We start from the raw sequence: 23,985 nt of genomic DNA on the forward strand, positions 1-23,985 counted from the left end.
CTGACCACATTTTTATGATTGTGTATATACGAATGCCTTTTGGGATGATTTACATCACTGCTTGTCAAAATATATACAGATTCCAGAACTGAAAATTGAAAATGTCTTGTATGGTTTTATCACAAAAAACTCTGTACATGGTCTGATGATGAACACTATTTTCATTCTAGGAAAGTTTCTTATTCACAATAATAGATTTCTTAAAGTTAGACCAAATTTTGTTGCCTTTCACAGAGAACGGTGCCTCCTTGTCATCATTCATTCAACCTTTATTTAGACGGGTACATCCCATTGAGCCTTGAGGACTCATTTACAAGAGAGACCTGATCGCTGAAACACGTGAGAAAGAAGAAGACTGCTGTGGGTCTCTGCAAGATGTAGAGGACCTTGATTTCATGGAAAACCCCAAACTCTACTCATGAGTACTGAACTGATTGTCTGATTTTATTTTGTTTAATTTGTCTCCTTTATAATCTTTATTTTTCTTTCTTTTTTGTTTGACGTTGTATTAGCACTGTTTAATGACAAATAAAGTAAAAAAAAAAAAAAAGCTCGGTGGTCTGTGGTTGTATCAGGAAGGACATCTTGTGTAAAAATAATTGCCAAGTCTTCATGTTAGTTAGCTGTGGTGACCTCTGAAAGAAAAAAAATATATATATATAATTTAACATTATTATTGTGTATGTGGGTACTTCATCTTTTTCACCCACATTAATCTTTTGTCCTGTATTTCAGCTTTAATAAAGTTGTGAGTTATGTTCAGAGTGGACCTAACGTGAGGCTGACTGATTGATTATTTCTGTGTCCAAGTTTGATTTTAGAGTTGACTCCACTTCAACCAACGCCCTTTAAATAACTGTGTTCTCTTTAAAAATGCCTATAAACTGCTTTCTCCGAACGAGCGCACGTAAATGTGAAACAGTAATAACGCACGTGACATTTTCGAGCGTGAGCCAGACGCTGACTGAAGCCGCCGCTACTTCCGGTAACTGGTGACGCTGCGTGGAGCGGAAGTAGAGAGGAAGAGGAGGAAGAAGAGGAGGCCAGCGTCCTGTTCGGTGTTAGCTCATTGCTCCGGCTCTGTCAGTAGTTGGAGTCCCCCCCACCAGCCCCCCTCGCCTCACGGCTATGATTGACAGAGTCAGCAGAGGTCTACACGGGCATGTCCGCACATTCTCTCGGTTCTTACCGTAACAGAGACCTGCAGCAGCGGCATGGCGAGTCCGGAGAAAAGAGCCCCGAGCTGCGGGCGCTCTCACACAGGGACGAGAACACCGTGTGTCGGATTCTTCAGGATGCTATTTATTGCTTTTATTCACTCGACGCGGGCAAATAAACAAGGTTTGTAACTTAGCGGGCTAACGTTAGCCAGCGCTAACTTCCGTGGACGTTTGATGTCGGCGTTGACCTGTTTGGTTAACTTTACCACAGCTAGCTGCACTCTTCATAAACAAATGTTCCTTATTAACGAGGCTTCACTGTGGGCTGAGCTGTGTTAGTGTCTGAATGTGCATGTTGGCCCGATTCGGAATGAATCTGCCCTGAAGCGTTAGCTCGGTTGTTGTCACGGTGCTCCATATATGGCTGTTTACAGTGACATGGCACGAGACACACGGACACGGTTACCGCAACGAGCCCGAACATGTTATTAGATGATCCAGATGCGCTGGAATGAAGATCTGTCCGATTGTTGGCTACTCGTGCCGTGCACTTTGAGGGATGTTTTGGGACGAGTCTGGTTCGTGAACGTGGCTGTTTTGGTTCGTCCATGGGTCCACAGAGCCAGAGAGGTGCTGCTGCCGCCTGTCCTGACCGCAGGTCAGAGAGGCTGCTGACACCCACAGACATCAGCCGTGGGAACTTTGAAACCTGCCTCCGAGATGTTTACAATCAGTGGGACTCACAAACCTGACCCCACAGTGGGTCAGGAAACACCAACAGATCCACTCCAGAGCTCAAACCCAGCTTCAGAAAGGACTGCTGATGGTCCTACATTTTTCAGTCAGGTCATCTGGACAGTTTCTTTTTTTGTGTGTGCTGAAAGGACTGATGAAGCCTTCCGGATCGAAGGCGAAACGTTTCAGCACAAAAAAAGAAACTGTCCAGATGACCTGACTGAAAAATGTTGGATTGTATACCTGGATTATTGAGCATGGACTTTGTTGACCGGGCAGCACGGTGGCGCAAATGGTAGAGCTGCTGCCTCTCAGCGAGCAGGTCCTTGGTTCAAACCCCGGTCCAGGGGCCTTTCTGGGTGGAGTTTGCATGTTCTCTCCGTGCATGCGTGGGTTTTCTCCGGGTACTCCGGTTTCCTCCCACAGTCCAAAAACATGCATGTTAGGCTGATTGGTAACTCTAAATTGTCCCTAGGTGTGAGTGAGAGAGTGAATGATTGTTTGTCTCGTTTGTCTCTATGTGGCCCTGTGATGGACTTGCGACCCGTCCAGGGTGTACCCCGCCCCTCGCACAGTGACTGCTGGACATGGGCACCAGCGACCCCCGTGACCCAAAATGGAACAAACGGGTAAAGAAAATGGATGGATGGATGGATGCATTGAAAGAATGCATATTGCTCATCATGGTCCATGCCACAGTTTTAAACAAAAACCGTCTTTGAGAAATGGCAACATCCGCTCAAATCTTGATCAGTCTGTTGAGGATGACACATGAAATTAGCTCAGCATCTGTAAAAGTTGACACGGTTCTAGACATTTTGAGCGTCCTAATCCCAGTTGAATGTCGCAGCCATCTTGAATTTAGTTGACTTTGACAGTGAACTTGTTGATCTACATCCAGTGATTACTCTTTGAAAGTTTCATTTAGATCTACCCAGTGGTTCGTGAGAAAAATTTCAAACAGTGTTGACCAATGACTATTAACTTACTGACTCTTGATGTTGCACAGGGTGTAGCTCAGCATATGTGTTGTGAATTACTCTCAGCTACTAACACACCAAATTTTAGCCCAGAATCTGTAAAACTGATCAAGTTAAAGCATTTTTGCCTTTTGGCAGTGGACGATAAAAATAGTTATAATGGGGGTTTTTGTTGCCATGGTGCTCGTGACTGGTTTTGTTCCTACTCTTCATAAAGGGGTGTCTCAAATCGCTGCTTGTGTTATTTTGTGGCCAAAATATGAAAGTTTCTGGGAGTAGTTGCTTTAAATCTTTTAGGAGGTGCGTGGACTTCGTTATCTTCCCTCAGCTCTTTATCGCTGAATCGATTGTTGCGCTTTTCTGGTTGACCCATCAGCACATAGTCTGTTTTTGTAGTAGTGATGTGCGATTTAAAAGAAAAATGTCAATGCTTTCTGTTTGAATTTGACCATCAGATGAACTTAGAGTTGCACTTCATCAATAGTCATCCGTCAGGTCAGGTTTGTTCGGATTATTTCTGTAATGTCTAAAAGCTAACAATGTTTAATCGTGTCTTGGATAAACTAGATTTAATCTGTGTAATGACAACGGGAAGTAATACAGGCGAACTTTTAATTGTTGATGTTTTTAGATCTTCTGAATTTCTTGAGGTAATTTCAACAAAAGTTGTAGGTTACACAGTAAACACGAGCGTCCCTGCAGAAAAACAAACTTTAAACACAATATGCAAAAGCTGATCTTAAAGCACTAACTGTGGGGCTTTGTTAATGTTTTAAAGTTGGCTGCTGTGGAAGGTAATAAGATACAAAGCAGAGCTGAGATTTAAACTCTGCAAACTCACAGAGGTCCATGCTTTGAGGACGTCATCAGCTGACGCAGAGACGGCTGCTTCTCTAAATTCAGTTGTTAACTGTGTGATTACGAAGGATTTACTACCTTTTTTCACAGCCTGACACCTTATGACATCCAAAAATAGACTTGCACTGTGTGCACATGGTTCGCAGTGGTGGATGAAGTGACTGTGCTCCTCTGTTCAAGCCATAGGTCCACACACACACACACACCGACACACAGCACAGATATCAAACCTGAACTTTCTCCCGTCTGTGCAGAATACAGTAGATTATCTTTAAAAACGGTTCTTTTGTTTCCAGCAGATACCGTGGCTGCCAGTCGACAGGTTTGGATTTGTGAGAAATGGAGGAAATTTCATAAATCTTTTTAATATCGTCTACTGGAGTACCATTTCTTTTTAATGATAGAGTATTTGACTGCCCCCGCTCATACGACTCCTTAGTGTGTTTAAAATCAGTCTTATCCTCGTCAGGCATGTTGGGTGGTGGTTTGTCTTGCAGATCAGCTACAGTTGTGGTAGCCCAATCAGTAGCATACAGATGGCGCCATGCTTAATGTCTGATTTCACATGTACCCCTTCAGCTTTCATAAGTCATAAAATATGTTCTGAAATTCAAAGCAGCGTTTTTAATGTTGGTTTTAGGAGTGATGCTCATATGGTTTGGTGTTGTTGCTTTCACAGCTTTCATCCAGTCTGACACAATTCTGGAGGTCCTACATTTTGGTGAGGGAAGCCTTTTACAGGTAAGGATATTTATTATCTTCTTCTTAGCTGCTTTTATTGAAGATGTTATCGTTTCCATTAAATATAAAAGTATACAATTACAGAGCAAGGCCGTGCTGTTAAATGAAATACTGTACATAAATGATTTTTTTTTTTTTTTTTGTAAATACTTCTGGCTTGTTTCTGTTTTTCTTGCAGGCAGAGTCTGACATCGATTTTAGTTTATATCATCAACAGAGGTATGAAATGTTCTTTGTTTGGTGCAATAATTGACATACAAGTGAACAGATTATGTTGCTGGGCGTCACTTTGGAAATATATTCACACTTTGACCAGGTTGTTTGCCGTTTTAATCTTTTGCTACAAAGTAATAGGGTTGGGAATCTTTAGGTACCTCATGATTTAATCACAGTTCAGGGGGCTGCTGCATAACTAAACACTGATTTGTTGACTTTCATGCGTAATAAAGAGCATACAATAAAATAAGTAAGTGCTATGTGTCGTCATCATTGTATGTTTCCACACAGTGGTGAAATTAGTTCTCTGCATTTAACCCATCACACCTGGGATGCACCCAGGTGGAGCAGTGGGCAGCTATGTAGGCGCCCGGGGAGCAATTAGGAATTGGGTGTCTTGCTCAGAGACACCACGGCATGTGGGAATGGCTGGGGATCAAACCTGGGACTTTCGGGTCTCAAGTCGGCTGCACTACCTCTACCCCATCTCGGTCTCTATAAAATGAAAAATAAATAAAATCATAGCCGACCAACAATTAGCATGGATGCTAGCAAGAGACAGATGTTGGATTAATCTTATTAGGGTTCAGTGAAGATGTGAAAACAGCCACAAGCCTGCACAGATTAAAAACAGAATGTATTTTTGACATTTGGAAATCCATGTCCACAATGTGGAGCATTTAAAGATAGATAACCCCCACTCCTACAAAGTAAACATGAAGGAATGCAAGATTTGTCACATGCAACTTGTTTTAGTGTTTTCTCAGTTTTACTGCAACTATCATAGTTTTAGCTTAAAATAAAAACAAGACCAGCATACAGGCTGCTGAAGTTGGGCTTTAACAAACACATTGTCAACATCTGTGGTCATGCAAACAGAAAGGCTACTTTGTTAAAACTTACCAAACCAACAGGAAATTTATCCTCCAGCTGCAAAGGATCTTGCTGGGCAGAGAATATAATCTTTGTTTATTCGTGGGCTGCCGTATGCAGTAAAGGGTAACCACAAGTTAAAAATGGTCCTTGTTAAGCTTCATAAGATTGACTTCACACAGTGACCCTCAGCAACAGTTGTGTTCAGCAGATGAACCTCGGACATCAGTGCGTCTAGTCTGTGTGCACACAACATGGCTGACTATGAAGCACTTGAGGGAAGTTGTAGTTTGCGTTCTGCACTCTGTTACACCATCTGCTTTTATTCTGTTTGAACTACAAAGACTTAACAGCTGGAGGCTGCACTGATTTGTCGTGTTCAGTGTGATTAGCTGGAACATGTTACCTGGAACAGGTAGAAGTGCAAAAACACAAAGGTCCTGTTGCTGGAAGGAAATATGTTGAAGTTTGCTAACTGGTGGCACCATGTTGCTGCTCTGTGGTCAGCCAACTCTGTGTCAGTCACACGTGAGTTTGGTGCAGGCGCGCCGTATGGTTTGCACAGTTTATTGAAATCTATAAAACACAGGGGAGTGGTGGCGCAGAGGTTAGAGAAGGTGAGCCTGTGATTGGAAGGTCGCCAGTTCAACTCTCCAAACCGACATCAAAAAATGTGGGCGGGAAATGTGAAACATCCACACCTGCCTCCATCTTCATTTGTCCCACTCTGGGCCTTTGAGCAAGGCCCTTAACCCCCACCATCTGCTCCCCCGGGCGCCCTAGATAGCAGCTCTGCTCCACATAGAGGGCTGTAGTAGCTCGGTGCTCAGTGGTTGTGTCAGGAAGGGCATCCATTGTAAAAACAATCACCAAGTCTTCATGTGAGTTAGTTCTCTGTGGCGACCCCTGAAGAAGGGAGCAGTCGAAAGAAGAAGAAAAAAATAAATAAATTGATATCTATAAATCAGGATATCTTTTAGGATCGTGGTGTGAGCGCTGCTCCGGTAGCGTTCTGTTGTTTGAGTGTTATTTTATTAAACGTCACACTTCCTCTTTTGTCTAGCTGTGCATGCACAGAGCTCAGAAACCTTTTTGAGCAAAGATGCACTTCCTCAGGAAATAAACACTTTTCATGTTTATTTTTAAAAATTCTTTATGCTCTTGGCATTTTCAGGATGCCCCGACATAAAGCATATAAAAGGTCTGTAAGAAAGTGGCTCAGATCTCTCCAACTTACGCACTGTACGCACATTAGTCGGGTGGGGTTGTTTAGGAGTTATTATTCAGAGGGCTGCAGCACTGCTATAAAGCTGTTATTGATGCATTTCAGCTAGCTTAAACTGTTGTGGCTATGGCTTATTTTACATAAATCAACACTGATTTATAGATTTCTGCATCTAGTAAAGAGTGCACAATGTGTAAAAAAAAAAATCAATCACAGGCTTCTGACTAACAATTATTATAAAACTAACTTTATTTTGAAAATGCCACAGTAAAGCTAACATGATTACCATCATGCTGAACACGGGAAATTAAAACGTAAATCAAAAGTTTGGGTTATTCCTGAAGTCTGTAATGTTTTGATAACTTCACACATGATTTACTAACATGTTTTCTTCAGGGATCAGCAAAAAAAAGTTAAAAAACACGCGAGAACACCCAGATTTACTGCAACACGTTTCTACTGCAAGAAGCGACGGTAACTATTAGGATAAATGGCACCACACTGCAACTACCCCCTCCCCACCCCCCCAAAATAGCAGCTCAGATTAAATAACAGATTTTTGACATTTGATAAGTCGGAATCCTCCTTGTTCGTAATGTAATTGCATCTAAAATGAGTTTTAACATGGGTAGTAATTGAAAGGTACCAGGATCCATCTGAATCTCTTTCTCCTACAAGATTTTGGCAGCAGTTGTTATTGTAATGGCAGAGGTGAGGACAGGCTGTTGGGCGACAGATTATCCTGGAGGGTAGCGGTGAATGGTGGACGACTGTACGTCCCCGAGGGGTGAAAAGCCATCCACCCACTGATCTGCTTGGCTGTTGGAGCACTGTGCTGTGGCTATTGTCTGCTCCTGTGCACTAATGCTTCATAGTAAAAAGGTGAAATTAATCTCGGGTTTTTGTGCATGCGATCTCTTCCCAGGTATACATGTTGCAATGAGTCAAAGCTCTGCTGAGTGCCACGTCTGCATTACTGATGAACTTCTCTTTGCATGAGATTTACATAAAGGCTCATATTACACGTTATTAGTTGTCTATTACTTGTAACAAAGAGGAGTTGTCTCCTTGAGGGAAGGGCCCAGTTTATTGTGTGGATACACCTGTTGTCGAACAGGTTTGGTGAGTTATTCAAGCTGGCAGGTGGTAACCAGCGTTTAAAAGATGATGCTTGTGTGAAAGAAACATGACGGTCTGAAAGTCATGGTCGGAGCTCTTTTCTCTCATTTCCCTCCTGCCGTTTTTATGTTTCAATTTATATTTTCAGAAAAACTTTACATATGGAAATGGTGCGCAGCGGATGGGAGTGGTCGCGTTGTCGATCTGCTTCTCTAATTAAAGCCAATCTTGTTGCCGGAACTTGTGCTTGTAGCCTCTCAGGCGTTTGAAATGAACACAAAGATGGAGTCGTTTTGTCCCTGCCTGTTCCTGCTGCTGTCACATCTTTCTTTCTTTTGCAGCACGTCCCCGCACCGTGGGAACTGCCGACCTATACGATTTGAACCTCCAATGTTGGACTTTCATGAACAGTGAGTTTATTTATTTATTTTTTTTAAAGCTCTGCTCTCTTGATTTGATGTGATGTGGTGTGCTCCCTGTCATTCATGTTGAGTTTATTTTTTCCCTTCTGAGTTGCTCTAATTTGTTGAGTGAAATGTTCACAGATGTGCTCAGTCAGTAAGCAGTAATATAGGTTTGACATGTCAAATAAAACTTACTTTGAAGTAAAAGCCTACCAGATTTTAGATTGGGTGTCAATGTATGGAATGTCACAAGTTGTTTAACTCTAGTGCCAGCGAGTAGCTTCTCCCACACTAGATCACATTTCATGTTGATAGTGGGTGCATACCTGCGTAGTGTGTCAAAGCTTTCCATATCCAGAGTGCAGATTCAGGAGTAACTCTCAGACACACGGCTCCTTTGACCCATCCTCCTCTGACCTCTATTCCTAACAACAATCCACTCATCATTTCTGAACATTTTGATGGTTGGAACAAAAAAAGGCCTAGCATTTCTTGAAGGAATGCATATTGCCTGCACATGCTAGAGTTTTATACTAAAATAATTCCATACATAGAATTGTTAGTTGTAGCTGCTGTTTCTCTTTATTAGTATCTCATGTAATCTGATTCTGCTCATAGTATATGTTAAAAAATAGAGCTTGGTTTATATGGAAATTTTGGCTTTCGGTGAAACCAATATCAATATTGGGAGGGGAAAATGGCCGCTGATAATTGAAATAATGGTTGAGAATTTTTGAGCTTTGTCCAGTGGTGTAAGGGCAGGACAGCCGACTCTGGACCTGAAGGTCCTGGGTTTGATCCCCGGTCATTACACATCTCATGGTGTCTTTGAGCAGGACACCCTTTCCCAGTTGCTCTCTGGGCGCTTTCCGTAGCTGCCCACTATGGATGTAACGGTACGCTAAAATCACATTTCGGTTCGGTTCAGTTTCAAGGAGGGCTCGGTTCGGTTAATTTTCGGTACAAAAAAGGTCAAAATAAAGACTTAAAAAAATGTTTATTTTGAAAATATGTCAAGTAAACAAGTTCAGTCTTTACAGATTTCTTAGCTGGAGGGGATCTGGTGGATGAAGAAGACTCAGCTGCTGTCATCCTCAGACTTCAAACAACACAGATAAAAAAAATTGAGTTAATAAGATCATTTTAAATTAAAAAAGTTAATTAGATCACAATAATACAATACCTCTTCTTGCACGGTCATCATAAAGTGCTGCTACAACTTTTTGGCTGAAGTGTTGACGTGATGGGTGTCGTAGGCAGCAGGGCTCAAGAACTTCATGCTTAAAGCCGGCTCATCAACAACATTTGGACATAGATCCAGAGCTTTAAAAACTCCTACAGCTTGTGTTTTTGCTTTGGACCGATCTGAATTACCTGATAAAGGTTGTTTAAATGCTGCTGTTATCGGTCTTTGCACCAAACTACGTTCACATTTGGATGATGTCGTTTCAAGAGCGTTAAAAAGTTAGATGTTTTGCTGCTACAGATCCAATCTCAATGAAACAACGTCGACACACAGCTTTGGATTTGTTCACTTGTCTTTTATCAAGAAAGCCATAATGTTCCCAAACAGGAGGCCGCAATGAGATGGCTTGTTCTTTGCCTGCTAGGCTGCTAATGCTACGCGTGCTGCAAGATAATAGCGCCGTGTTGAAACACGTGTAGGAACTTTAGTTCTGCAACGCATAATCTCTCATTAATAAAATTTAATGAGTGAAAAAAAACCCAGAAATGGTACACACATGGACCTTACCGAACATGCTGTATAGAAACTGTTCAATACACCCACGTGCACTGTTACACCCCTACTGCCCACTGCTCCACCTGGTGGTGGATGGGTTAAATCAGAAAGCCATTTTATGGGAACATACAATGGTGACAATACATAACACATTATTATTATCCCAAGGATCTAACAAAACCGCGAGTGGAGCGAGGCTTATTTATTTAGCACAGTTGTTAGCAACCATGAAGCTAAGCTATTCAGATCCATGCTATACTTGGTGCCACAGTAGATTTACAGGTGGTGCACTGGTCATAAAAACAGTCTTCCTAACGTGCGTTCACATTTTCTATCCTCCACTATTCACCATGAAGTTAAGTGTATTACAAAAATATAAATTAAACAAAGAAACACCTTTCCAGTAGCTGAGTAGTTAGAGCAGTCGTCCTCCAATGCAAGAGTTGGGGGTTCAATTCCACCAGTAGTCACATGCCCAAGTGTTCCTGGGCAAGACACTGAACCCCTCATTGCCTCCGATGTGTGTCCCGTCGATGTTTGAATGTGATAAAGCACTGATTGTTCTTTGTACATATATAGTAGATGTCTGTATGAATGAGAGCACAGATTGTGTTTTAAAGCACTTTGAGTGTCTTGATAAGATAGAAAACCACTATATAAGTGCTGTCCATCGTTTAAACAGTCACGTATGGTGAAGGTCTAATTTAGTATTGACCACTGTGACGTTTATTTTTTCTTTGCAGAGAAGTAAAGATTTCAGACAAACAATGCATTTCATTGAGGACACAAAGATAACATTGCTAATACTGGATGTCCTCACAAACTGGATAGATTGTACAATTACAGCTAGTTCCAGCATTTTAGGGATGAAAATTAGAAGTATTTATATTGGTGCATAACGGGACAAGTTATCAAAGATACCGACAGGACCCCAAATGTCTATATCAGCCTAAAATATTGGCCCTACTGATCAAATTTGAACACGTCTGTAAAATTGGCTGAGTTTTGGACATGTTTGTGTTGGCTGAGATTATCTTTAGCAAACATCTTAAACTGGACTAACTCTATAAGTTGATCAGTTGGAGATGTTCATCCAGTTATTACATTCTGCTAATTTTTTTTATTTGAATCTGCTCTGTGGTTCATGAATTTTACAGTACATCAGATATTTTTCTAACAGAAAGATGGGGTTGACTCCAGCACATGTCAAGTGATTCACGAGATATTTTGCTAACAGTTAGTTTACTCCAACAGTTCATTAATGTTGATGTACAATAAAAGAACAAAACTGCACTACATGATCTGTGGAGCAAGGAGAAGAGGAAAAGCACCCTGGGTGTCACATCAGTTCAACTTGATTTTCATACCATCGTATTTTCCTATCAGCCCCAGATTGATATGAAGTGTGTGTGTGTGTGTGTGTGTGTGGGGGGATAAGTTATCATTTGCTTTATTTGTCAGATTAACAATGTGGATAGATTGTTCCACTGTCAAATCTTGTTCCCACAGGGTTAGACCAGGTAATTTACTTTAAATCTCTGTAAAGAGAAGTTCAAATCTCCTGACCCGTTACTGCTTTTTCCCCCTGAATTTCCTCACAACCCATTGATCTACAACTTCTTCCACGTCATTGACAGTTTTGTATAAAAGCTCTTTGTTTCCACTACAACTGATTTAAATGTATCTTCCTTTAATGCTTACATGCTCTTATGAAGTCTTCTCTTCTTCCCCTACAGGCCTGTTGGAATGCCAAAAATGGAGAAAGTTTATTTATATAATCCTAGCTCAGAAGAAATTAGTTTGATATCAATATCGGCAACAACAGCACATTTTCACGCCTCCTTTTTCCAGAATAGGGTAAGTGGTTTCACTTTTATGTTTGTTGAGAGATCTGATCAGAACAGTTAATCTGTTACAGAAAGTGACACTGTTTTAATTTCCGGTCACTTCTTTGTGTGGGATCATAAAGCATCTGACACCCCTCTCCCCCATCAGAAATACTTCAGTGTTGTGTCATTACATCAATTAAAACACCTTTTTCAATATATTCTCCACCTGTTGTATTCTTAATTTCCCTAAAAGACGGCAGTGCAGGAGGATGTTTCTCGTGTTATCCCTGCAAACAGAGATGTAACAGTATTCACATGTTCTGGTACAGCATGAAAAAGAAACAAATGCCAAATGGTCCCCACTCATTTTAAACAAACAATAACCTTTCCAGAAGCTGAAACAAAAACATATTCATATTGGAAGTGAAAGTGCTATGCGTTGTCATCATTGTCTACCCATACTATGCTGAAATCTCTCCTCTGCGTTTCACGCGAGACACTCCCAAGTGAAGCAACGGGAAACGGTTAGGGAACAAGCTTCTTGCACAAGGACAACACAACATATTGGCATGGTGGGGAATCGAACCTTCCTTTCCTGTCCCCAAGTTGGATGCCACATCACAGATGAGTCATTCATATGAGTCATCCAACCACCCTGCTCAAAGTAAACACAACCATGGCCGGGGTAGAATATGGGCAGGCCGACTGCAACATAGCAGGTCATGTATACCATAATTAAAATTTATTCTACGATAATAGTAACTTTAATATAAAATGAAAACATTAAAAAGTCCCATTGCACTCTTATTCATCCAGTTTAAACTAAACACATGGCTCTGGTTGAGGTTGTGTATAAAGAAAGTTTGATAAACTCCAAAAACTGAAAGGTGTCTCTTTTGTTAGAATGGAAAAAGTGTGAAACACTCACAGCAAGCTTCTCAGCTAGTGAGCTGCTGTTCATACACGAGTGGTGCATATTCAAAGTCTTATGTATTTAATAGGACTGGAACACGATAAAAAAATATTTGTTACAAGCCTTGTCATACAATTTGATTAATTATATTTTAATCACGTTTATCAAATAACAATATTTTACACCATAAGCAAAGATTTTCAATTCTAATAACTTATGGTTGACCGCTGAAATGATGCATAAACATGCCTGAACTTGAACAACGAAAATGCTTGGGTTTTTGTCTTATATACTCATTTTTGTCAAAAATAAAGACGCAATACTTTTTCTGTAATTATTATATTTATGATTATTGCTTTATTATATTTGTGATTATTGCTTTATGTCCTGGCTTTAGTTTAAAGCGATGTTTTTAGATGCTAGAAGACTTTTCAAAATGTACAAAATATGAGCCTTTTTCTCTTTCCCTGAATCCAAATCTTGGTGTTTACCTTCATCACTGGAACAAACCTTTTCCACACTTCTGATTTAAGAAAGCTTTAAAGTTTTTGAACGGCAAACTCAAAGCTATTTAGAAACAATGACATAGCAGCATGTTTTGTACGTGTTTACTAGAGCCTGACAGATATGGGAATTTTGGCTATCATCAATACAGATACAGTCTAGGGGTGCACCGATTGCAGTTTTCTTGCTGATCACGATTTCTAAAAAGTGTGTCGTATCGATTCCGAATTTGGCTGATACCGATTTTGACAGCGACACTGTCAGGTGTTATAAGGTCACGATGCACCTTCAATGTTCCAGTCTTATGTTAATGAAAAACATGCCCTTTCCCAAAATTACGGAAATTGGGGCCGATAAATTGGCCCTAATGCAGTCCCCTCCAAAAGTTTTGGAACAGCAAGGCAAATTCCTTTATTTTTGTTGTACACTGAAGACATTTGGATTTAAGATCAAAAGATGAGCATGAGACAAGAGTTCAGAACGTCAGCTTTTATTTACTTGTATTTCCATGTAGATGTGTTAAACAACTTGGCATATACAGTAGTCCCTCGCTACTTCGCGGTTCATTTATCTCGGACTCCCTCTATTGCAGTTTTTCAAAATAAGATTGGACATGACACACAATTGGCTGTTTGATGGATGAGCCGCACGATCGGCATGGAATTTTTATTTTAAATAAATTATTTTAAATTATTTAGCACCTTCTGCACATCTGTGCATCCCAGAACTGCAGAAAAAGCTTCCTCCTGCACCTTTGTGTAGCCCACACTGCAGGATAAACTTCCTGCTGCAGCTGATCTGCTGTTCTCCATGCAGAGCGGAGAAGTAAGCGTGGCCAAGAACGCTTGCAGGCGGCAAAGTGCAGAGGAGGCAAGGAGCTGAAATCATGACATTCTGTGCTCTTTTAGAGCATTTAGACTTTAGAAACATTGTTTAAAATATTGCAAGAGTGTGGGAAGGGTTTTAAATGCCTTTATATATATATATATATATATATATATATATATATATATATATATATATATATACTAAAGTAAACTACTACTTACTACTACTTGTACTACTGTATCACTATTTGTGTTACACTACAGCATTCTTAGGTGAAGAAAAGTAAAGGAATAAATAATCTTAAAGTGAATAAAATTTAATATTTGGTGGCATAGCCGTTGCTTGCAATGACTGCCTCAAGCCTGCGATCCATCGACATCACCAAACTGTGGCATTCTTCATTAGTGATGCTATTCCAGGCTTTTACCGCAGCTTCTTTCAGTTCTTGTTTGTTTCGCTGGGTTTCTCCCTTCAGTCTCCTCTTCAGGAGGTGAAATGCATTCTCTGTCGGGTTAAGGTCAGGTGATTGACTTGGCCAGTCTAAAACCTTCCACTTTTTTTCCCCTAATGAAGTATTTTGTTTTGTTGGCAGTGTGCTTTGGTCATTGTCCTGCTGCATGATAAAATTCCTCCGGATTAGTTTGGATGCATTTTTCCCTGTAAACTTGCAGACAAAATGTTTCTGTACACTTCAGAATTCATTCTGCTGCTACTATCATCAGTTACATCATCAATAAATATTAATGAGCCTGTTCCAGAAGCAGCCATGCACGCCCAAGCCATGACATTACCTCCACCATGCTTCTCAGTTGAGCTTATGTGCTTCAGATCATTAGCAGTTCCTTTCTTCACACTTTGGCCTTTCCATCAGTTTGGTAGAGACTGATCTTGGTCTCATCAGTCCACATACAATCAGGTCTCTCTTGTAAATGAATCCCTGAGGGTCAATGGGATTAACTTGTATAAATAAAGGTTGAATGGGAAAAACAAAAAAAAGATTGTGTTCCAAGACTTTTGCAGCTCATCTCTGCCCTTCTTTGCAAATTGCAATCTGGCCTTCTGATTCTTACTGATGAGTGGTTTGCATCTTTGGGTATGGCCTCTACTATATATTTCTGCTCTCTGAATCTTCTTCGAACAGTGGATTGTGATACTTTCACCCCTGCACTGTGGAGGACGTTGGTGATGTCACTTACTGATGTTTTGGGGCTTTTCTTCACAGCACTCTCAATATTTCTGTCATCAACGACTGTTGTTTCCTTTTATCCAACCTGTTGGACGTCTGTTGCTCAGTACACCAGTAGTTTCTTCCTCTTTCGGGACATTCCAAATTGTTGGGCTTGCGATGCCCAATGTTTGTCCAGTGGCTCTGATTGATTTTCCTTCTTTTCTCAGCTTCAGAATGCCTTTCTTTTCTCCCATAGACAGCTCTCTGGTCTTCACGTTGGTGTGTCCTCTTTAACAAGAAATACCTACTTCATAGGTTTAAACATAGGCCAAAAAGTAGACTATTTAATGTTTGAACAATCAACGTTAAGGGCAACACCTGGTCAACAAGAAACACCGGTTAGACACATGTTCCAATGGTTTTGCACACTTGAAAAATGGGTGTGTTCAAATAAATGGCTGTATGTCCTGAGTTGTTTAACACATCTACATGAAACTAATTATTACTACTATTACTAATTATTGTCAAATTTCAAACAATATTCTCGTTTATCGCAATAATTTCTGAGTCAATTATTCGCCCAGCAAAATTTGTTATCGTGACAGGCCTAGTGTTGTTTTGTTTATTTAAAAGTGCAGAGATAAGAATATCTGTTTAAAAACCTTGCGAGTATTGTAAACAGGGCCTGAATATGCCTGATTAACACTGCAATCAACAGAGTGGTTAAACAGGGTTGAGCTAATGATGAAAACGAGAGCATTATCAGGTGTCTTATATCATCTGGTATTCAGTATAAGCTTTAAAATTGTAACACATTGTGGGGAGATAAAATTGAAGAAAAAAAAAGTTTTTAAAAAAGAAACTGGATACAGTGTACCAGGACATCTGATTAAAATAAACTCTGCTCCAGCAAGAAGGTGCATGTATTAAATATTTATTGTTTTGTTTCTAATAGGTTCATGCTGTTTTAACACACACCAGCAAACATAAAACACTCGTATATTCAGCGACTTATCTTTACTCCTTTTATTTTGTAAAATGTAATGTTCAAGATATAAAACTTTTAAATGGTATGTGAGGAATTTAGTAGGAAGGACTACATGAGATATGTTTCTGCTGGGAAAACTAATTCTGTTCACTGCAGGATGTTTTGTTGTTTTGAATGTCTTCCTCATTAATAAACTATTTTTTTACTGCTGAAATTGTTCATTTTACAAAAATCTAATAATGCATCTAAAAGGCTGTTCTCTTTAAGTAAATAATTACAGTGTATTATTGTTTACAGTGTAAGCTGTCATTGTTCCTGAAAATACAGAGGTGTGGTGTTTTTGTCTCAGTCTTGGTTTATCAACTACTAAAATGAAGAAGTTCCTCCTGTTAACGTATGATAACCTGTTTAGAATCCAAACAGTCCAGGTAGTACTGGTATGTGTAATGTACTCATTTGCAGAGGCTCTGTGTAAATTCTAACTCGTGATTTATAATTTAAAAAAATATACAGTATATACCTTATTGTTATTTTTTTTTTGCTTACTGCATGAATAAAACTAACTCTTGATGATTAATTTTTTTCTCAGTTATGTGTGGACTTCCTTTGGAAAAACTTGCTGTCAGGGTTCCCAACAACTCTGAAAATCATGAAAAATAAAACTGACTTTCATAATTTCCATGCAGGGAGAGCTCAGGGAATTTGAGAAAAACATCAACAATCGGGGAAATGTTATGGAATTTGAACACCGATCTGATTCAAAGATGATCTTTCTGAGATTTTAATAGAGATAGGGCAACTGACTTGGGACCACAAAGTCGCAAGCTCAACTCCCCACCAGGCCCACATGTCGTGGTGTCCTTGAGCAACACACCTAATCCCTAATTGCTCCCCGGGCACTTGCACAGCTGCCCGCTGTTCCACCTGGGTGTATCTCACGTGATGGGTTAAATGCAGAGAACTAATTTCATCATTGTATGTAAACATACAATGATGACAACACATATCACTTTACTTAATACTAGTATTCTAGTATGTCACAGTATCCTTATTGATTGGCTTTTGTGGCTTTTTAGTGTCTGATGTTAAACAGTGTAATAAATTATAGGAATGATTGCTGTATGCATGTACCATAGGCTACAGTATACTTCCTGTCATCTCTGAATGTGGCTGTCTGCCACCTAACACAATCAAAGGTTCAAGCAGACTTTGTCTTTCACATCACATGTGGTACATGAGGTGGAACGAATTTGTGTCCTCAATATCCCAGTTACACCCAAAAATAGCAAAAATATAAACTATATTAAAGGAAAGAAGAAACGGTATACAAGGATCTAAGACCTAAGACACACAGACCTTACACGCTAAGTTCTGAGCATTTTGTGTGATGAAATTCAGGGAATTCTGTTTTCATGAAATGCTGGGAACCTGCCTGTAGATACAGTTTGTGTAAGTGAAGCTGAAAAGTTGAACAAGGTTTTTGTAGATGGAAGTAATCAAGTTTGTACTTGAAACAAGAGGTACTTTAGGGGTTCAAGTTCAAAGAAGTTTTATTATGGAATAATTATTCTGTTTTTGGCTACATAATTTTACTAGTAATGGTTGTAGCTCGTTAAAATAAGACACTGAGCAGAAAATGACTTCAACTCATTCTATATCAAAGTACAGTAGTTCATGAATTCTAGCCCTCTAGTGATTTTTTTTGTCAGTTGTTTCTCTGCACAAACAGTGATAATTATTTTGGTCCTCATTTTGCTGTGTTTGAGTTGTTTTTGGGTCACAAAGGGTTCTCAGACAAGAGATGAAGGCAAATCAATTATAATTGTTGTTTCTCTAACATTTTCTGTGCATTTGTCATCCATTCACTGAACTTTAGCTCTTACATAAGTTTAGACAATGCATTAGTTAACATGAGGGTGAGAGAACTGTTTAATCCCTGACTGCAACCCCCTGGTATACTCCTCCACTTTGATACACTTCGATCACAAAGTACCCAGTCCAAAAGAAATTGGAAAATGATTACTCGTATACACTGCCTGGCCAAAAAAAAGGTCGCCACCAAAAAAAGGTCAGACACTAATATTTCGTTGAACCGCCTTTAACTTTGATTACGGCATGTATTTGCTGTGGCGTTGTTTCAATAAGCTTCTGCAATGTCACAAGATCTATTTCCATCCAGTGTTGCATTAATTTTTCACCAAGATCTTGCACTGATGATGATGACAGATTCTGACCACTGCTCAAAGCCTTCTCCAACACATCCCAAAGATTTTCAATGGGGTTGGATTCTGTTGTGGCCAATCCATGTGTAAAAATTATGTCTCATGCTCCCAGAACCACTCTTTCACAATTCGAGCCTGATGAATCCTGCCATAGTCACCTTGGAATATGCCCGGACCATCGGGGAAGAAAAAATCCATTGATGGAATAACCTGGTCATTCAGTATATTCAGGTAGTCAGCTGACCTCATTCTTTGAGCACATACTGTTGCTGAACCTGGACCTGACCAACTGCAACAACCCCAGATCATAGTACTGCCTCCACAGGTTTGTACAGTAGACATTAAGCATGAGGGGTGCATCACTTCACCTGCCTCTCTTCTTACCCTGATGCACCCATCACTCTGGAACAGGGTCAATCTGGACTCATCAGACCACATGACCTTCTTCCATTGCTCCAGAGTCCAATCTTTATGCTCCCTAGCAAACTGAAGCCTTTATTTCCAGTTATCCTCAGTGATTAGTTGTTTTCCTAAGGCTACACAGCTGTTCAGTCCCAATTCATTGAGTTCCCTTCGCATTGTGCGTGTGGAAATGCTCTTACTTTCACTATTAAACATAGCCCAGAGTGCTGCTGTTGTTTTTATTCGATTATTATTAACCTTTATTTAACCAGGCAAATCTCATTGAGATCAAGAATCTCTTTTGCAAGGGAGGCATGGGGGCAGTCTAACATGCATGTTTTTGGTCTGTGGGAGGAAACCGGAGTACCTGGAGAAAACCCACGCAAGCACAGAAGAACATGCAAACTCTCTACACAGAAAGACCCCAGGTCCAACTGGGGTTTGAACCCAGGACCTTCTTGCTGTGAGGCAACAGTGCTAACCACTGAGCCATTGTACTTCAATTTGATTTCACCAAACGTTTAAGTGATCGCCAATCACGATCATTCAGGATTTTTTTCCATCCACATTTCTTCCTCGAAGATGATGGGTCCCTACTATCCTTCCAGTTTTTAATAATGCGTTGGGCAGTTTTTAAACTAATTTTAGTAGTTTCTGCAATCTCCTTAGATGTTTTCTCTGCTTGATGCCAATGAATTGACCCTTCTCCACCAGACTGACATTTTTTCCACGACCATGCGATGTGTCTTTCAACATGGTTGTTTAAGAAATGAAAAGCAACTCATTGCACCAGTTGGGAGTTAAATAACTAGTTGCAGCTGAAAGATAATCACCCATGCAGTAATTATCTAATAGGAGGCTCGTACCTATTTGCTTAGTTAAATCCAGGTGGAGACTTTTTTTTGGCCAGGCAGTGTAATTTAAAACTCTAGTGTGGTCTTCATGTAAAAATACAACACTTGTAAACTTGGTCTTGGGATTATTTTTAAACAATTAATGTGATGGGGGGGGGGTGTTGTTAATACACATTTTTAGGATATGATAATCTAATACACACACACAACCACAATATGAAGTCTGCAAACTTTTAGAATGAATTCAGCCTCTAATGTGAACAGTTATCAACAATAAACATGTTCATATGCAAGCTTATATTTTTAACTGCGTACCCTAAATTAAAGAAATAAATGGTTCTAAATGGTAGGTGGTATAATTGGTGTGTGTATGCCTCTTGGTTGTTTCGTTTGTAGCTTTTCTGTTTGAAGAAACCTCCTGACCATAATGATCATTTTTTGTTTTCATATTTGCATCAGGCAAACTGTTTGTTCCCCTGCTGAAGGTGATGTTTATGAATCACTTGCGCTTTCATCATCTCAACTGTTTGCACACTTGGGAGAGTTTTTAATCACCATGATGGCACCACAAGAACTCTTTTGACCTGTTGCTATTTACATTTAATGGAGAGACACAGAAAGTATTTCATGGAAATTGACTGGGGGAAAAACACCATCTGAAACCACAATCAGTACCTAAACCTAAGTTAGCATGCAACTGTAGTGGGTTTTTTTTTTAGCAGTAGACCTTTCAGTTGTTTAGGAAGTGTGAAAGCTGTGCTTTTTTTGAATGGACCATCATCTCCTCTGGTATCTGTTTCATCATATTTCTTTCTCTTCTGTCTTACCAGATAATCCCACCAGGAGGGAACACGTCGTTTGATGTGGTGTTTCTTGCTCGTGTAGTTGGGAATGTAGAAAACACTTTGTTTATTAATACGTCACATCATGGAGTGTTTACATATCAGGTACAAACCAAACGAACACCTTCTGGAAAGTTGTCAAACGTTTGACCAACGCTGCCTTTTAATTTCTGCCCTCCAGGTTTTTGGGGTTGGTGTTCCAAATCCCTACAGACTGCGGCCCTTTATTGGAGCCCGGGTCCCAGTAAACAGCAGCTTCTCTCCTCTTATAAACATCCACAACCCATTCAGTGAACCTCTACAGGTAACTGGCACAGATTGCTGCTGTTAACATAAAATTGTTCACACTGGTTAGTGATCAGTTTGTGTGTGTGTTTGTTTTTTTTACCTCTGTATTGCTTCAGGTAGTTGAAATGTACTCCAGTGGTGGGGATCTACATCTGGAGCTTCCCACAGGCCAACAAGGAGGCACTGGAAAGTTATGGGTGAGTCCCTCTTGTCGAGGACAGTGTTTTACATCAGGCCTCATCTTGAGGAAAATTAAACGACTAAAGACAGTTGTGGTCTCCCCCTCCAGGAGATTCCTCCTTTTGAGACAAAGGGAGTGATGAGAGCCATCTTCTCTTCGAGAGATGTGGACAACCACACAGCTTTCATCAGAATCAAAACCAGCGCTCCAAATGAGGACCAGTACGTTGTCATCCCGGTAGAGGTGGAGGTCACATCAGGTGTGCCATTAACCCATTTTTGAGTGATATTTTTTCAGTTTACCTCCTGGATTTTATTAAGCTTTCTATTTTAATGGTTGACTGCAGCCCCTGGTATATACTCCTCCACAGAGATGCTTGACTTCGGTACACTTCGATCACAAGGTATATGCACTGTTAAACAAATCTACTTAAAATTTGAAGTAAAGCCTCTGATTGCCCCTCTGCTCTCCTTGCCTTATAGATCGTCCAAAGCTGCTGAATCTTCATCTTTTAAATTCAGGACCAAAAGACGTACCGATCACAGTACGTGTTTTCTTCAGTCTCTTAAAGCCCTTATTCTGTGTGTCTCCTCCTAAGCTAGTAGTGATCCAGTATTTTATTTGTGCTCTTCAGAGTGTACGCACAACACCGTCAAATGAAGCCGTCACAGTAGACTTCAAAGCAGTCACACTCAGAGCTGGAGAAAGCAGATATACAAAAGTTGCAAGCATCAGTTTTGATGGTGAGTGGTGTTGTTGTTTATATTGACCACCAGCATTCACATGCTGAAGTGTCGCTGGGCAAAACACTGAGCCTCTTGTTGCTTCCGATGTGTGTCCCATCAGTGTATGAATGTGATAAAGCTCTGATTATTCTTCATGTAGATCTAGTAGAGTGCTGTATGAATGGGTAAATGAGGACACAGATTGTAGTGTAAAGCGCTTTGAGTATCTTGACAGAAAGGTGCTATATGATACAATCCATTTATCATTTATGGATGAAATGATAGTTTCAGAAAACATTCAAGGTTAATACACTGAAATAGTTTGTTTCAGTGGGTTACGATGTGTTGAATCATTCTAAACCAGTTCCACTGAACACGGCAATGTTTCCCCTAGTTCACTTGCCTTGGCAGGGCGCTCATGTCTTCTAGGATTTTTGTTGTGGGGTGATTGGGGGGGGGGGGGGGAGACGGAGACACGTCTGTAATGAGAGCTTAGCACTACGTTAGTGCCGGCAGTCGTCGAACGGTGGGAGAGTTTGAGGATGCATTAGAGAAACGGTGCGCTGCTAGCTTAGCACTAAGTCAGTGTGGGCAGTTGTTGATGGGGGGGTGGGTAAAGGACATTTCAGTAGACAGGTGCTCGGTTCTGTTGACAGGGTGGGGCACACTCCTTGGGTAATGATAGAGCAGTGTTTCTCCTACCTAGGGCTGGACGATATGGCCAAAACTTTTATCACAATATATTTCTTAATTTCGGTCGATAACGATATAATTCGATATCGATATAAACAATTTAAAAGCCTCAGAAAAACTGTACAAACTAGAAATAAATTTATGTTCACCTTTTATTTGTATATAGCCTTCTAAAAATTTTGCGATCGCCGTCAAATAAACACAAAACTCTCAACTTTGTCATTTTAAAAAAAATTTATAAATTCATTTAAGAGAAACAAATTAAACAAAACAAATTCATCAACAACAAAATCATTGAATGAAAAGGGTGCAGAAAGAAGAATATCTGCCACTGTATTTAAAAAATATGTAAAATAACTACAAACAACAACAACTCAGGCTTGAACCCCAAAGCGAAAACAAAAACCATCAGGCATCCTTCACATGGTATCATACTTTCCTAACAACTTTAACTTAATCATCTTTTTAAACATATACATTTTTATGTTGATATCAAGGCAATTCCACAATCCTACTCCCTGAATTACAACGCAGCTCCTTCAGACTAGTTCTAAATGGAGGTTTTACAAACATTTCCATTCTTTTGAGGTTATAATGACTCTTTTTTTAAAATAAATTTTAATTGAATATTTGGTGGTAATATTTTTTATGAGCGTTATACATGACTTGTAAAATACTATATTCAACCAAATCATAAAATGTTAATAATTTCAATTAATAAAAGTTGAATGAATGAATGAATGATGAAATAATATAATTCTTGGGTGACCATAACACTTCCTACTAATAATTCTTATAGCTCTTTTTTGTAAAATAAAAATAGGATTTGTAATTGTTGTGCATGCTTTTCCCCAAACTTCAATACAATAGGACTTGCGACCGATCCAGGGTGTACCCAGCCCCTCGCACAGTGATTGCTGGACATGGGCACCGGCGACCCCCGTGACCCAGAATGGAAGAAATGGGTAAAAGATAATCTATGGATGGATGAATGGAGCAATCATTACATTATACACTTAGTGGGCGGCTGTGGCTGAGTGGTTAGAGCAGTCGTCCTCCAATGCGAGAGTTGGGGGTTTGAATCCACCAGCAGTCACATGCTGAAGTGTCCCAGGACAAGACACTGGACCCCTCATTGTCTTTAATGTGTTTCCCATCAGTGTATGAATGTGATAAAGCTCTGATTAGTCTCTTTAGAATGATTTGTTCAATTATTCTTTGTAGAGATCTAGTATTGTGATGTATGAATGGGTAAATGAGGACACAGATTGTAGTGTAAAGCGCTTTGAGTATCTTGAAATAAGATAGAAAAGCGCTATATAAGTACAGTCCATTTACCATTTACCATTAAACAATATATATAAAGCTTTGTCGTTCAAAAACTCTTTTACTTTATTTTGCTATTTTTATTCTTAAGTAATTTACATGAGATTTTCATATCACCTTCTCATTAATAACGACCTATATTGATAGTTTTAACTTTAAACACCATAACA

General features: G+C 39.8%; 1 protein-coding gene across 1 annotated transcript in view; it reads left to right on the plus strand.

The window, feature by feature from the left end:
• The first annotated feature begins 1,010 nt into the window (after nucleotides 1–1,010).
• The window catches only part of tmem131 (transmembrane protein 131), a 47,908-nt gene continuing 24,933 nt past the window's right edge, over nucleotides 1,011–23,985 (plus strand). The window contains 13 exon segments of the mRNA XM_037698260.1: nucleotides 1,011–1,200; nucleotides 1,202–1,341; nucleotides 4,413–4,474; nucleotides 4,653–4,693; nucleotides 8,249–8,317; nucleotides 11,789–11,909; nucleotides 20,591–20,707; nucleotides 20,784–20,906; nucleotides 21,007–21,087; nucleotides 21,180–21,330; nucleotides 21,418–21,474; nucleotides 21,554–21,615; nucleotides 21,706–21,814. Coding sequence (XP_037554188.1) covers nucleotides 1,163–1,200; nucleotides 1,202–1,341; nucleotides 4,413–4,474; nucleotides 4,653–4,693; nucleotides 8,249–8,317; nucleotides 11,789–11,909; nucleotides 20,591–20,707; nucleotides 20,784–20,906; nucleotides 21,007–21,087; nucleotides 21,180–21,330; nucleotides 21,418–21,474; nucleotides 21,554–21,615; nucleotides 21,706–21,814 — 1,171 coding nt within the window. The 5' untranslated portion in view covers nucleotides 1,011–1,162.

Source organism: Nematolebias whitei, chromosome 3, assembly GCF_014905685.2.
Source record: "Nematolebias whitei isolate Nwh7 chromosome 3, NemWhi1, whole genome shotgun sequence".
NCBI lineage: Eukaryota > Metazoa > Chordata > Actinopteri > Cyprinodontiformes > Rivulidae > Nematolebias > Nematolebias whitei.